The following is a 14,950-nucleotide window of genomic DNA, read 5'->3' on the forward strand; positions in this document are numbered from 1 at the left end:
GAGGACAGCTCTGGGATAACCTAGGCTAGAGATGGGCTGAGCATGGCCCTCTCAGGAGGACACCTGGGCTGCATGGCAGAGCAAATGAGGACGGAGGGAGGAGGTTGCACACTGCAGTTCTGTGCTCCAGACTGGTGAAGGCCAGTTCCACTGAGGAGATGGCTGAAGTGCAGGCAAGGAACCCAGCAACAGCAATGGCTAGGTTGGCATGCTAAGCCAAAGCACCACCTAGAATCTAGCTGCCCCTGAGTCCTGCATCAAACCCTTGTCATTGGCTTCAGTCCTTCAAATCTCCCACACTTTCGCATTTATGGTTTTATACTTAATGTGCCTTGTTCTGACTGTACTACTTCTGAGAACCTCAGGTGTGGGAGAGTGGGACAGAGCAGGCCAGGTATCCTGGTGGAGACCTCAGAGCACCTCCTGCTGGATCTGTGTGCAGCCCTCACTACTGGGCCAGGAGATGGGCTTACCACAAAAGCATCCATGCTTCTGCTACAACCCAGTACTGGCCCTGCACACCAGGGGGTCCTCACTGACACTGTAGCACTAGCAGGCATAGACACAGTTTAGATGCCAGTGTCTGTTCACTGCTTTTTTGGTGTCAGCTGTCTTAGGAGACATATAGACAGAAGGGTTGAGTATGCATAAAAGATGCTAAATTAGTTTAGTTAAGCAACTCAGGGTAGCTAGGAGATGAGCCTCATTGGAGTGCCTAATACCTCCCACTTGCATGGGTTTCTTAGGACCTTAAATTTTATTTATGTTGCTGCTAGTGGCCTCAAACTCATGAGCTCAAGCAATCCTCCAGCCTCAGTCTCTGTTGAGTGCTGTGACCACAGGCACACACTACCTGATCTAAGAACATTTTTTTTTGGTTTGTTTTTGTGGTACTAGAAATTGAGCCCAGGGCTTTTGTAGTGAGGTGTATCTCCAAACCTTTTCTGTTTTTTATTTTGAGACAAGGTCTCACTAAATTGCTAGGTTGCCTAGGCTAGTTTCAAACTTGAGATTCACCTGCCTCACCTTTCCAGAATGCTGTATTGACAAGTGAGTAGCAGTACACCTGACTTGAGGATCTGTTTCTAAAATAGAATCTTTTGAAAATTGTTTTTAAGGGGCTAGGGATTTAGCACAGCGGCATAAGCATCTGCTTTGCAAGCAGGCAATTGTGAGTTTGATCCCCGGTACTAATTAAAAAAAAAAAAGAAAATTGTTTTAAGGCAGGAGCTGTGTAGTCCAGGCTGACCTTTAACTTAATGCAACCCTCCTGCCAGCCAGCACCACAAGTTTCTCCAGGAAGCATCACTTCTTCCTCTCCAATTTTCCTTTTTATGTTGTTTCCTTTTTATGTTGAGGGTGGGCCCTCAACACCCAGCACTATGGTGATTCAGTTCAGCTGGATGTCGCAAGTTGACTACTATCAGGTGGATGTTGCAAGTTGACTACTATTGTAAACCCAAATATCAAGTTTAGTCATCCAAGTATTGTAATCCTCTTTTTAGTTTTCCTCATAATCCAAAAAGTTATATTTGTAATCCCTTTGAGACATTATTGGAATCTTAGCAAGTTAATTTTAACCTACCAGCACCAATGCAAACCCACGGCGAGAGTAAAGACACCAAGACATGTTCCAAGGTAAGGGCAGCCAAGGGGTCCTAAATCTAATCCTCATCAGGACATGCAGACAAAGGCCTCAATCCTAGGCCTCTCCTAGCATTTATTATCTTGTGAAAAAAGGGGGATGGCTCAGGGATGAATAATAGTGGGGATGTCCGGTATTATTGAGTAACTTGAGCTGGCTGGCCTGGTGCAAGAATGGCACCTCTGTAATTTGCAGAGATGATGATATACAGAAGGATCAATTTACATAACCCAATTAAGGTAGGAGTGGAATTTTTTGTTTTTGTTTTTGTTTTGTTTTGTTTTTGGTCTTTTTCCTTTTTATCGGTACCAGGGATCGAACTCATGACTGCCTGCCTGCAAGGCAGGCGCTTATGCCACTGAGCTAAATCCCCAGCCCCAGTGGAATTGTTTTGGGGGGCTATCACTTTGGTTTCTGATATGTAAACTCTTGTGCCCTGGGGAGTCCTAACCTCTAATCTTGAGGCTCTACCCAGTTGACATTCTCAGAGTTATTTGCTCTAACATCTTCAATCTTGTTCAGTCTTGTATTGTTCAATCTGGTATTGTTCAATCTTGTATTGTGGAAACACTATGTAAGGAAACAGGACTATCTGATGGCTATAGTCTTTACACATTAGCACCTAGGCTAGCCTTATTTGCAATGCTCAGAGCCAATTAAAAGAGAGAAAAACCCTAGCCAGCCTTTTACATATCAATATAAGGAAATGAGTCTACAAGTAATCAAAGTCACAGCAATTGTTTTGGATTCAAAGGGAGTCACTGGAGTTGTCTCCCACAGACTACCATATTGCAAGTTTTCAATCCATCACACTGAGTGTCCTTAATTTTCTTTCTGAAGTCTCTACTGGGCTGTGTGTAGGCTATCTTGTGACCTACCATCTCCTCAGACTTCTCCTAGATGGACTATGTCATAGACTTTTCTTAGCTCACAGGTGTCCTTGACAGAGACTTTGCAGAGTTCCCAGCTGGCACTTTTGTGAGGACATGCACTTTTCTCCTTTTAACTACTTTATTTATTTACTTAGGTACTGGGGATCAAGCTAATGACTGCATGCTTGCAAGGTGGGTGCTTATGCTGCTGAGTTAAACCTCTGGCACATTTCTCCTTTTAGACCGGGGTTGTAGACTGCAAGGGGTCATACCCTACCCTGAGCTGTCACTTGCTAAGGTGTGTTTGACAGGTTTCTCTGCTATGTAGTGACTCTTTCCCCTCCTCCATGATACACAGCTCACATGTATGTGTGAAAGTGTTGTACACTAGCAAAAAAGAGCTTCATTATATTTGTATTATACCAAAATACCTGTAATGTGGCCTATTGTTCTATATACCTGTTTCTTTTCCTCTGGGTGACCTAATTGATATGTTAATCAATGCTCTCCTCTGTAAAAAATTGTAAAACCTAATCTAATTGATATGTTAACCATTGTTGCCCTCTACAAATAACAGATGTGGTGCTAAAATAAGCTAACAGGGGTTGATAATTACTGCTAGACTGCTCTGTCCTCTCCTAAGGAAAACAAAGGTCTTTCTCATTAACAGTTTTCCCTGATCCACGCCCAGAACCCCCTTACTTTGTAAATTGTGATATATACTTAAAGGTGGCAAGTACAGAGGAGCAACACACACAGCTTTTGCAGTCTCCAACTGTACTGTGTCCCTGGGCCCAGGATAAAATAAATCAGTGCTGCTTTTTAAAATCTGTTTTTGTCTCATTTTTTAAACTCGAGTTTGGGGGCTCCTTTGTGGATTACAAGATTTGGGGGCTCATCCGGGATTAATGGAGGAACCCCCCCAAATTATTTTTTCACTGATCAATCAGCTAAACATCTGTAATATTTGGCTTTTTTGCCTGTCTGTAATTTGAGTATGCACATTTGTAACTGCAGATTAAAATGAGACAACTTCTGGGGGCCTTTTTACCCCTTTTGTATTTTAGGGCTTTTGGGGCCTATTCGTAACTTTGTTTGGGCTTTGGCCCATGAGGGAGTTTTTGCCCATTTGTAATTGGATGCGCACAATGACTGCAGATGAGCTAGGGCTCCTTCTGCACCAGAATCCAGGGCCTATCACCCATTTATAATGTGGGGCTTCAGCCCATGTGTGTGTGTGGCTTCGGCCTGTTTAGGGCTTCAGCCCATGCGTGTGGCTTTGGCCCGTGTATGGGTGTTCAGCCTGTTTGGGGCTTTGGCCCGTGTGTGTGGTCTCCACCAACCCCTGTTTGGACTCTCCACCAAGCCCCGTTTGGGGCTTCGGCTCGTGTGTGTGGTTTTGGCCCGTTTGGGGTTTTGGCCCATGTCTGTGGGTCTTCCGCCCATTTGGGGCTTCAGCCCATGTGTGTGGTTTCGGCCGTTTGGGGCTTTGGCCTGTCTGTAACTTTGGGGCCTTTTGCCCGTGTGTATTTATGTTCAGTTTTTTAATACTTTGGAATTGTCTGCCTGTTTGAATCTGTTACTAACTTTAGGGTTTTTTTTTTCCCATTTGAACTTGTTACTAACTTGTTACTAAATTTGTTACTAACTTAGGGGCTTGTTGCCCATTTCAGTTGCAGGATCCATGTGGCTCATTGGACTCAAGATTCATAATAAAAATTATTTCCTTTAGCTCACCAAACTGTGCACAAACAACTTTGTTTGTGTCTTTAATGTTGGCCTTGTCTTTTGTGGCACCTTGTTTAATGTTTTAGTCCTCAATTAATTACTTACAACCTCGGCATGCCTTTTTAAAAAGTATTTTTCTTTCTGGTTAAAATGTAAATATATGTATATTTATGGTTTTTAAAAATCATATTAACTTTACCAAGTAAAAACCAGATCATACTCTAATTGAGCCAGTTAAAAAATTAGTTTTTTAAAATGTAGCATTTTAACTTTAAAAAGACATAAAATGATTAAATATGTTTTAGACTACTAAAAAGTTCACTTCAAAGATTTTGTTAAAGGTTTTAATGTTGTCTAAAAATCAAGAGAAAAAGTAATTAACTGGTAAAGAAAAAAAGTGGTTTTGTCTTAAAGCAAAAATGTAAAAGAGAAAATGTTTTCTTTCTGTGGCATGGCTATTAAGAGCAAAGAGCCCAACAGGATAATTTGCAATACTGTAAGTTTGGGGGAGGGAAATTTCCAAGAATGCTATAGATTGTAAAGACAGAGTTGAGATTTTGATTGCTAAAAAACACAATTCATCTTGTGCTGGAAAAAGCTGATCTAAATTTAAAAGAAATAACTATTGTGCCTAATGTGATTGGTGATTATAGACTTAAAATACATGTTCTTGCATGTGCTGTGGACATCTGGGAGATTATGTGGCACAATTAATTTTGTTACCTATGAAAAAGCCCTTTTTTGTTAAGTATGTAATTTCAGTAAAACAACGGCCTGCCATGTAGCACCCTGGGATACAACAAAGCACTATGCCATTCAGATGAAGCTCTGATCCAGAATGCCAGAACCATGTTTTCCTTTTTTCCACCCTGATTGGACAACCAGAGTTAAGAGGTTCCTGATCAGTATCGCCAGTTGTTCTCAGTAGCCATTAGGGCACTCCAGAAAACCCATCAATTTGCCCAAGATAGCAGAGATGAGACAATTGGCTAATAAGTCTCCCTTGGGGTTTTCTGAAAAGATTGCAAAAGGCCTATCACATTTATACACCGGTAGCACCTAAAATTGCAAGGGTCATTAATTATAGCCTTTGTAACTCAGTCTGCCCCAAACATTAGACAAAAATTGCAAAAGTTTGAGAGATTTGAGGGAATTCCCTTCAGTCAGTTATTAGAGGTTGCTTAAAAGAGATTTGACAACCAAGAAGACCCTAAAGACCAGGCAGAAGATGTTCCTGCTGGGCAGAAAAAAATACATTGGTTGGTGGACTCTCCATAAAAAAATAAGACTCTTTCCTCCCAGTGGATACAAGCCATCCAACAGATTCCAGTCCCTGTGACTAAAGGCAAGTGCAAAATTTCTAGGAGCCACAGGACTGATCCAGAGTTTGGGACCCTGGCAGAGGCCTGTTGCCTATCTTTCCAAGAGACTTGATTATGTGGCAGCCGGATAGCCACCCTGTCTGCGGGTGATTTCCTTGGTGGCCCTCCTGGTAAAAGAGGCTTAAAAATTGACTTTTGGACAGAAACTCTTAATTGTCCCGTCCTATTCACTGGAGACTCTCATCAAGGCTCTGCTGGACCGATAGCTGCCCAACTCCCAAGTCATGCATTATCAGGCATTACTTTTAGATCTGACTACCATCAGTTTCAAGGGAACATCGATTTCAAACCCTGTTACTCTGATGCCCCTCCACAACTGTAATGGGGACTAGTCTTGACAGATGAGCCACTATTCAGAATTCCTTTATATTTCTCCAGTGAAAGCAGTTACATCTATCAAGGTAAGTGGGTTGCATGAGCTGCCGTTACCACAGACTCTCAGATTCTATGAGAACCAACACTGGAGCTGGAAACATCAGCCCAATGGGCTGAACTCATTGCCTTCACTGAGGCCTCAAGTTGTCAAAGTATGCATTTGTTACTGCCCATGTTCATGGGGCCATTTATCAAGAATGGTGCTTATTGACTTCTGGGGTCAAAAGATTAAAATGCTCCTCAAATTTTGGACTTGTTTGCTGCCATCTGGATGCCAAGGAGAGTGGCTATTATCCGCTGTATAGCCCATTGGGCAGGAGATGACCTTGCTATAAAAAAATAATTTGGCAGATGCCACCGCCCAAAAGGCAGCCACAAAATCAGTGGAAATTGAGATATCCCTAACATTACTGCTGATCCCACCTACTTTGTCAGAGCCTATTTGCACTTGAAAAGATATGCATCTGGCAGCTCAACTTCTGAGTGATCCCTGGGGGCTAATATCAAAGCTAGCCCAGTGAGCCTCAGATGCCCTCAGTGCCAATTGGTGAACCCAGAACAACTGCAACAAATAGAAACCGTTCACTAAGTGAGACTATGCCTAGAAAACATTAAGCCTAGACTTCAAGGAAATAAGTACTTATTAATAATGATAGATGAATTAAAACTTTGCCTTCTAAGTCTGAGTCAGCCCTGATAACAGTTTCCCGGATTTGGCCTCCCTTTTATCCGTGGTGTCCGACAATGGCCCAGCTTTTGTAACCCAGATAACTCAAAAACTAACCTAAGCTTTGCAGATCAATTGGAAACTCCATTGTGCTTACCAGCCTCAAGTTCAGGACAAGTAAAAAAGATAAGTCAGATTTTAAAGACAATAATTACTAATGACCTTAAAAACTGGCGAGAACTGGGTGAGTCTCTTTCCTTTTGCTCTTTTGCGTGAGTGACCCCCTAGGTTGCAGGTATTTCCCCTTTTGAGGCTTTATATGAGAGACCTCTTCCTCCTATCCTTAAGATTTCTAAAGAAAAATTAGCTGATTTAGCTAATCAAATGAAAAAGACAAAAAAAAAAAGATCTTATTAAGTCCCCCCAAACTTTTCAGCCAACATTCCTCCACCTTCTGCCCACTGCGAGGACAAACACCCTGCTGTGAAGCCTAGATACCAGTCCTTATCAAGAGATGTCACCGTAAATCTCTTAAGTTGCAATGGACTATCAAAGTAGCTGAAAAGCCTGCCTGGATTCATCATTCCCACTTCAAGCAGGTCCCAGCTTCCAAAGGTGATCAGCCTACAGATAAGTGGTCTGTCATTCCCTCCAAGGACTTTTTAAAGCTTAAGATTGCCAAATGTAACTGATAATCTTGTGTTCTCCCTTATAGAGGCCTCAAGGAGGCCTCTGTCTGACTTTAAAATAAATTATTACTTGTATGACGGAACAGAGTAAATTTAAATGTTGGTCTTCTTTTTCCTTTTGGTTAACAACTTTAATAATGACAGCTACAAGACCTTTTTAATCCTCCTATTGGGCCTTGTATTGTACACAAGTTGATAAACTATGCCAAAGATCTTAAAAGCTTATGATTTTAAAGACACACGCAAGATACCTATGAGTCAACAGATACCTATGAGTCAATGATTTGAGTCACCAAAAATCAGTGGGGAATGTTGTACACTAGCAAAAAGAGCGTCGTTATATTTGTATTATACCAAAATACCTGTAATGTGGCCTACTGTTCTATATGCCTGTTTTTTTCTGATCCGGCCTGTGGATCAATCCGTGGGGTGTACCTGTAGCAGGAATGGGGATTAAATAAAGACATAGGGGAGACAAAGAGAGATGGAAGCAAGTCGAGAGAATCCGATCAAGCCTCCAGTTTATTCCACAAGTGATTACATCTTTTATAGGCCAAGGGCGGGAGGTGGGACAGGAAGAGGCTATGGGGATGAATACAACAGGGTCACCGTCATGTTGGGGTACGTGACGTAAGCAGGAGAGAATTATGGTTAATGTAGGCAGACGCAGTGCCCAAAGGAGAGAGAGAGGTAGGGAGGCAGCAATGGGCTGTTGCTTGGCTCCCTACACTTTTCCTCTGGGTGACCTAATTGATATGTTAATCAATGCTCTCCTCTGTAAAAAATTGTAAAACCTAACCTAATTGATATGTTAACCATTGTTGCCCTCTACAAATAACAGATGTGGTGCTAAAATAAGCTAACAGGGGTTGATAATTACTGCTAGACTGCTCTGTCCTCTCCTAAGGAAAACAAAGATCTTTCTCATTAACAGTTTTCCCTGATCCACGCCCAGAACCCCCTTACTTTGTAAATTGTGATATATACTTAAAGGTGGCAAGTACAGAGGAGCAATACACACAGCTTTTGCAGTCTCCAACTGCACTGTGTCCCTGGGCCCAGGATAAAATAAATCAGTGCTGCTTTTTAAAATCTGTTTTTGCCTCATTTTTTAAACTCGAGTTTGGGGGCTCATTTGTGGATTACAAGGAAAAGAACCTACAAAATTTATGACTTATTTTTTTGTTTTCTTTAGTGTTTTGAGATAGGGTCTTACTATGAGATTCAGGCTGGCCTTGTGCTCTCTATATAACTAAGCTAGCCTTGAACATCTAGCAATCCTCTAGCCTCAGCCTCCTAAGTGCTAGGATTACAGGTGTACCACAATGCCCAACTATATAACTTACCCTGACTTTTTTTTTGTCTTTTTCATTTTTACTGGTACCAGGGATCGAACTCATGACTGCCTGCTTGCAAGGCAGGTGCTTATGCCGCTGAGCTAAATCCCGAGCCCCACCATGACAGTTTTTTAATAGTAAGAAATAGATTGAAGTAAGATGCAGGTGGAATTTTCAGAATCTCTCAGAGTATCTATGGGGACAACTTGGGTCTGAGCTTGCTGAACTTGGGCACTTGGCCCTTCCTTGAGCTTTAAATGTACCAAAACATATTAGGAGATTCAGGCAAATCTGGGTGTCTAGCTGTTCTTGGAAAGCTTCATTCCACAGTCTTCCTGCTTGCCCCATGTGCATGCCCCATGAGCCTACTGCCCCATGTGCATGTCCGTAACAGCCATGACACACGGTTGAGTCTGAAAGTCAGGGGACTCAGCCCACCTGGCACAGGATGAATGCCTCCTATTGACCAGTTCCCAGGGCTTCCTGAAGGTCTATTTGCAGGGTTGTTGCATAAACTCTTAAGGATCTCCTGAGTCTGCAGGCTGACTTGTGTGTATCACTCTAGAGTTAAGAGAGGCATTGCTACTGCTGTTTAGTCTGTTATTTAAAGGGAGTGCATGGAAGCACATGGGCCTCCATGACAGACAGCACTCAAATGGAGGCTCAGAATAGATCAGTGGAATACAGGGAGCTAGAAACCCTTGTGAATGGCAACAACAGTGCTAGGGCATGTCTGAAGGGGCTGAAGAATACTGCAGAAGGAAGGGGCTGTGGGTTGTGGACTTGCACCAGGTGATCCATCCCATTTTGCTTTTTATGCTGTCTAGTTATAGGCCACTTAGGAGCTGGCCAACCTCTAACTTTACCAATCCTTCTGAGGTGAGTTCTGAGCATGTTCACCATCTTTTTTTTTTTTTTTTTTTTTTTGGATATACTGTCCTGCTATATATAGCCCACACTGGCTTTGAATGAGGAGAATCCTCCTGCCTCTGCCTCTGTGGTGGAATTACAGGTACGTACCACCCTGCCCAACCTGAGGGTATTTACTTTTCCTATGGGGTTGTCACCTCAGCCACAGCTATTCAGCAGATTCTTGTGTCCCCTGGTTTGTGATTCCCACTTGATACTTTGAAGAGTTGCTTTTCTAGTCAGACTCCAACTGAGGAATTAGCATCACTTTTACATTAACACCAAATGTAATGTTACTGATGGTGGTTATAGGGAGAATTGTCCTCCAAATCCTAGTCCAAATAATTCCATCCTGCAGTGTCCCCTATCGGTTGCTGATGTTACATGCTACACTGTAGTACAAGGTTACCCATGGGTGCAGCTGAACAGTGCTTGTTGAGAACAAGTTTCCTGAGAAGGATAGCATGGGGTGGAGTACACATAACTTTTCTCAAGGGCTTTTCTAGTCTTTGGCCTGCTTTGTTATTTTAACTAGAACTCTATAAAACCAGAAGCTTAGCAAAGGTGGGCCGGTGACTTTCGTAGTGCTGTATCTCGTAAATTGTCCATTGTGCTGTAACTCACGATGAACTCACTCACCAAGCTGACTTGGCTGAGCCATTCTTTAGATTGTTGGTGCCCTTTCAATTTGCAGGCAGATGTATCTTTTAAATCTCTGTGGGAAATTCAAGGAGCAGAGAAGGAAATGAAAAAGAGCCCAAGCCTGTTAAGCTCAGGTGAACAGACTGATCTATAAGCACTGCTGTCTCCCACTTGAGTTCATAAGCCACAGATGCAACCAGACTGGCAGCTGTGCTCAGTGATATGAGGTGCATATGAATGCTTCGGATAGAAGTCAGTAAGTCAGAGTATCTACTTCCAATGAACCTGACTGCAACAAAGAATCTGACTGTTCTGCAAAACTGTGGGACATGACATTGTTTCCAGCCCTTGCCATCCAGCCCACTACTGTCAGCCTGAAGCCAAGGATCAAGCTATGATTTCATGAAACTTCAGATTCTCACAATTAGCTTACAGACAAATCACACGAAAATTCTAAGTTTATTTTTTGGAGCACTTTTAGGTCCAAAGAAAGACTGAGTCCAGCAGGCTTTTTTTTTTTTGTACTGGGAATTGAACTCAAGACCTCGTAAGTGTCCTGAAGGCGCCTATGCTGTGAGCTATAATCCCAGTTCCACACTGCTGTCTTAAAAATCATTTGCAGTTTATGTGGAAGATTCCAACAGTTCATTCTATGATTAGCAGAGGCTGCTTTGCTCTCTCCCTGGTAGAATTACATCACTTACATTGCACCCTCATGAGAACCGAGTCTGTTCAGCCTGGGCAGAACTCCAGAGGCCCCAGAATAGGTACATTCCAGGTTCCTTCAACTCCTTCATCCTGGCACTGCTTTGTGGCAGTCTGCGCACAAGGGCTGTTAAGAGTTCATGGGTTCGAGAGGGCCTTCAGTGGCTTCCTGTCCCTGCAACTCTGGCACCTGCAGGGCCATCCGTGGTCCTAGTTCTGAGGGAGTAATTACAGGCTTCCCCTGGCTTTTGGCTCCTTGGGTCCAGGTACCAGCAGGGTAGGGTACAGCGTGATGGTACGGGTAGAAGTGGTCGCAACAGGTCTAGGACATAATCCCAGTGATCCTAAGGGAAGCTGTCTGCAATTGCTGAGCAGGCAAGCCCCACACTAGCTCTACAGGCCCGGGACAAGGGCTGGGGTCGTGCTGCGGGGACGAGGCATCAGCTAGCGCGAGGGGCGGGGTGCGCGAGGATGGTTATGACCAAGACCAGCATTATGGGTGACCTGGCTACCCCTCGCCCCAATTTCCTGGGTTTTGCGTGAACCTACGTGAACCCAGGTTATCAGCCTCAGGCGTGGCCTGGCTCACGCCAGACATAGCCCTGCTCCTCCCGCCAAACGAGGGCGCTCGAGCGCGCGGAAGAGCTGCACGAACCATCTGTGAGTTACCAGCAAATCACAACGAGCCCGGGGAACACCATGCTTGAGAGGGCGGGTTACTTCAGTCAGCCATTCAGACAGAAGCGCCTTTCGGGGCACGCCGACCGAGTACGCTTGCGCATGAGGGACACACGGCCTTCGATTGGATACGCTGTGGGGGCGGGGCCACGGAGCTGACAGTTGCAGGAGGGGAGGGCGAGAGGGCTAGGTGGAGGGAGTGTAAATAGAGAGAGGGCGGCACTGCCTTGGCTCCGCCATCTCTGTACAGCTCGCGAAGAGTCCCAGAGGGAGATGGAAGAAGATGAGCAAGAGCAGCGGCGCAGGAAGGTTGAGGCCGGGAGAGCGAAGGTAAATAGCAGAGTTTGCGTCTTTCTCGCGCTACTGCGTCTAGAAACTCTTAATGTAGGTTCGGCCCCCGATCCCGCCGCCTACCAGGAGCGGACGCGACTGGGCTATGCCGCTGCCAAGGCCCTGTCCTTTCTGTCAGCTCTACTGCTGGAACCCCCCACCCCCTCCCTGCCGCCGCCATCTTGAATCCGCCGCCCTAGCTCTGCGCCCGCCCCTATTGCTCACCCAGCCAATCATCTGCCAAGATGCACTGTGCCTGACTCTGCTGGTCATCCCGGGGCGGGGCTACGCCTGCGCAATGGGCTTGGTGTTAGTTGAGCCTTGGCCTTGAGCGGGTTTACGGAGTGGCGCTTACCCGGGTCGTTTGTCCTGCGTACCACGAGGTGTTGCGCCTGCAGAGCAGCCCTTGGCTTAAACTTCATTCAGTTTTGCAGGCCTTTAATCTGTGAAAGTCCGCAGTGGTGTCCCTGGAACTGTGAATTCCACGTGCACGCCTGGTTCGGTTCTGCGAGGGCTCAGGTTCTGGATTAGGTGTCTGAGGAGTGTTCTTTTTATCTTCTTCTGACCTGGTTTTTTTTTTTTTTTTTTTTTTAAACCAGTGTCGGGGATCCAACTCACGACCTGCTTGCGAGGCAGGTGCTTAGGTCGCTGAGCTAAATCCCCAGCCCCTCGGACCTGGTTTTTACATTAACAAAAATTACTCAGTTTGGTACTCTCTGCGTTGGAAGCAGGGGCACCGTGGTTGAAAGAGAGAGAGCCTGATCTTGCTCTCTGGCTACAAGACCCCCGCAGAACCCTGCGAACCTGCTATATTGATTTTGTGAATCAATTAATGGGAGACATTCAGAGCTCATTCTTTCCCATTGGGTCAACCACGATAGCATTACAGAAACATCCAGAATACATAGTGCTGGGTGTGACAGTGACAGGACAGCAGTGTCCTGTGACAGGGTGACAGGCTGAGGACAGAGAGCCTCATTTCCTGTGGCATGTATAAAGATAGAGGGTGGCTGCCTTGTTCCTCCTGCACATAACACAGGCCAGGGGATGAAAATGAGTCTAACCAGACGTTAGCACTTCAATTTGAGTAACTGGGTGAGCCCTGAGCCTGTTGCTTTGTAACTAAGAGTTGTGCTTAAGGGAGATGAGTGGTGAGGAGGAGTCAAGATACCTCTAGTTGTGTGACAGGCCAGATCCGATCTGTGTAGTAGAAGGGAGCTGACCTTATAAGGGTGACTTGACTTTATTTGATGGAGGAGGGCACTAAGATCAGTGAAAACACGACGTAGCCAGACCCTGTCTCCAAATACAAAAAAAAAAAAAACACAAGTGGGGAGCTAGGGATATAGCTTTGTACTTACCTTTATCTGGGTTCAATCTCCTGTACCACACATGTACAAAAGGTAAAATTGGGCTGGGGATATAGTTCAGTGGCACAGCACGTGTCTGGCAAGTGTCAAGTCCTGAACTGGATTCTGATACAAAAAAAAAAAAAGAAAAAAAATGGAGTTGATTTTGAAGGCGTGTCTTTTGGGGAAGATTTTTGTTTTGGCCACAGAATTGTGCAGTTCTGTTATTTGCACAAATGTCTCTTACGCACTTTTGCTTCTGTGGCTACAGTTTTCATCTCAAGGAATGGACCTCCTCTGTGAAAAGCTGGTGTTTGAGCTTATAGTTTTTGAATAAGGTTTTAGTGGGCGATGGTGCATGAGTGTGGTTGAAAAACCTTGATTTGAGGGACTGAACAGAGCTGGGTTGTGCTTTCTAATGGGCGACATTCTGTGGAGGTCCCTGGTGCTTTGTTGAGCTGTGTCATGAAAAATAGAACATCTAATTCCATAAAGGAAGATGTTAGATTGACCTGGCTTAATTAATTTTTCGCTATTTCTGTTCCTTGTCTCAGAATCTATGGCTAGGAAGTTTTGACTGGGTGGTGTATTTCCTTGATTAGGGGAAAATGGGGATAGGAAGGGAACAATTTAGCTCTTTTATATATAATTTTAAACTCTGTGTATGATTAAGCCCTCAGCATTTTAAAGACAGTTTAAAAAAATTTATTGTTGTGTAAACTGCCAAGGGCTACAAAAGCTACTTTGTCAATTAGCTGATTAGTTTTCTTTTGTTTGTATCTAGGCATAGTTTACAGTTCTTACCAGTAGACTAGGGATGTAGTCTCAAATTTACTGCTGGTGTCCTAGTTGTCCATGAAAGCAGCTTTTAGGGAAAGTGGTCTCTTGGCCAGGTGTGGCTAGTCGAGCAAGTGAACCTAAGCCTCATGTTCTCCACAAGTCTTTTGACTTTGTGGTTTTGCTACTTTTTTCTCATTTACCTCTGTCTTTACTACTTCTCCACATTTTTGCGCAGCTTGCTCACTTCCGACAGAGAAAAACAAAAGGTGACTGTGCGCATTCGAAGAAAAAGACGGCGAAGAGGAAGGGCCTGGCTGTCCATGCGTCTGTCCAGGAGGAGAGTCCGAGTCCGGTAGTCACCCAGGAGGGAGGGCTCCTAGAAGGAGGCGACATTTGTAGAGGCACAGCATGCAGCAGCAGCAGCCCAGACTGGCCCGGAGGGGCATTTGCAACTCAGGTAGATTTGCCCAGAATCATGTTTTAACATTTTGCTTGTCTTCCAGTTGTTGCTAGAGGAATTTATTAAAAGTAGTTTTAATCTGTTTTTTGCCTCTCAAAAGTGGGAAAAGAGAGTTCTATTTTAATTTACAAAAGCTAAGTACATATTTTATAGTCTTATGTGTAATAAATGCTTTATCTTATAGGAAATTTTGCATTGATTGCTTTATAGGCAGGTGTCATTTTGATATAGAAGCTTTATAAGTGTGAGTTCCTAGTGGCTGAATCAGTTCTTTGCCAGATGTTGGACATTTAAACCTAATACCTTTTCATCTACCTTCTGATGCATTTGTTTGTCATTTTTTGTCTGTTGCCTGCTTTCTGAAGGGGGGAGGGGCAGAGGTATGACAAAAAAGATGTGGTA

General features: G+C 44.2%; 1 protein-coding gene across 10 annotated transcripts in view; it reads left to right on the forward strand.

Moving 5' to 3' along the window:
- The first annotated feature begins 11,795 nt into the window (after positions 1–11,795).
- The window catches only part of Pcnt (pericentrin), a 114,331-nt gene continuing 111,176 nt past the window's right edge, over positions 11,796–14,950 (forward strand). For 9 of the 10 annotated variants that reach the window (XM_023562101.2, XM_063224691.1, XM_063224687.1 and 6 more), the window contains exons 1-2: positions 11,796–11,959; positions 14,324–14,545. In XM_023562101.2, coding sequence (XP_023417869.1) covers positions 11,903–11,959; positions 14,324–14,545 — 279 coding nt within the window. In that variant the 5' untranslated portion in view covers positions 11,796–11,902. The remainder of the gene's footprint in view (positions 11,960–14,323; positions 14,546–14,950) is intronic. The other variant, XM_063224692.1, reaches the window with a different exon arrangement.

Source organism: Cavia porcellus, unplaced genomic scaffold (genome assembly GCF_034190915.1).
Source record: "Cavia porcellus strain 051 isolate PalLab524CR breed Dunkin Hartley unplaced genomic scaffold, mCavPor4.1 scaffold_15, whole genome shotgun sequence".
Classification (NCBI taxonomy): domain Eukaryota; kingdom Metazoa; phylum Chordata; class Mammalia; order Rodentia; family Caviidae; genus Cavia; species Cavia porcellus.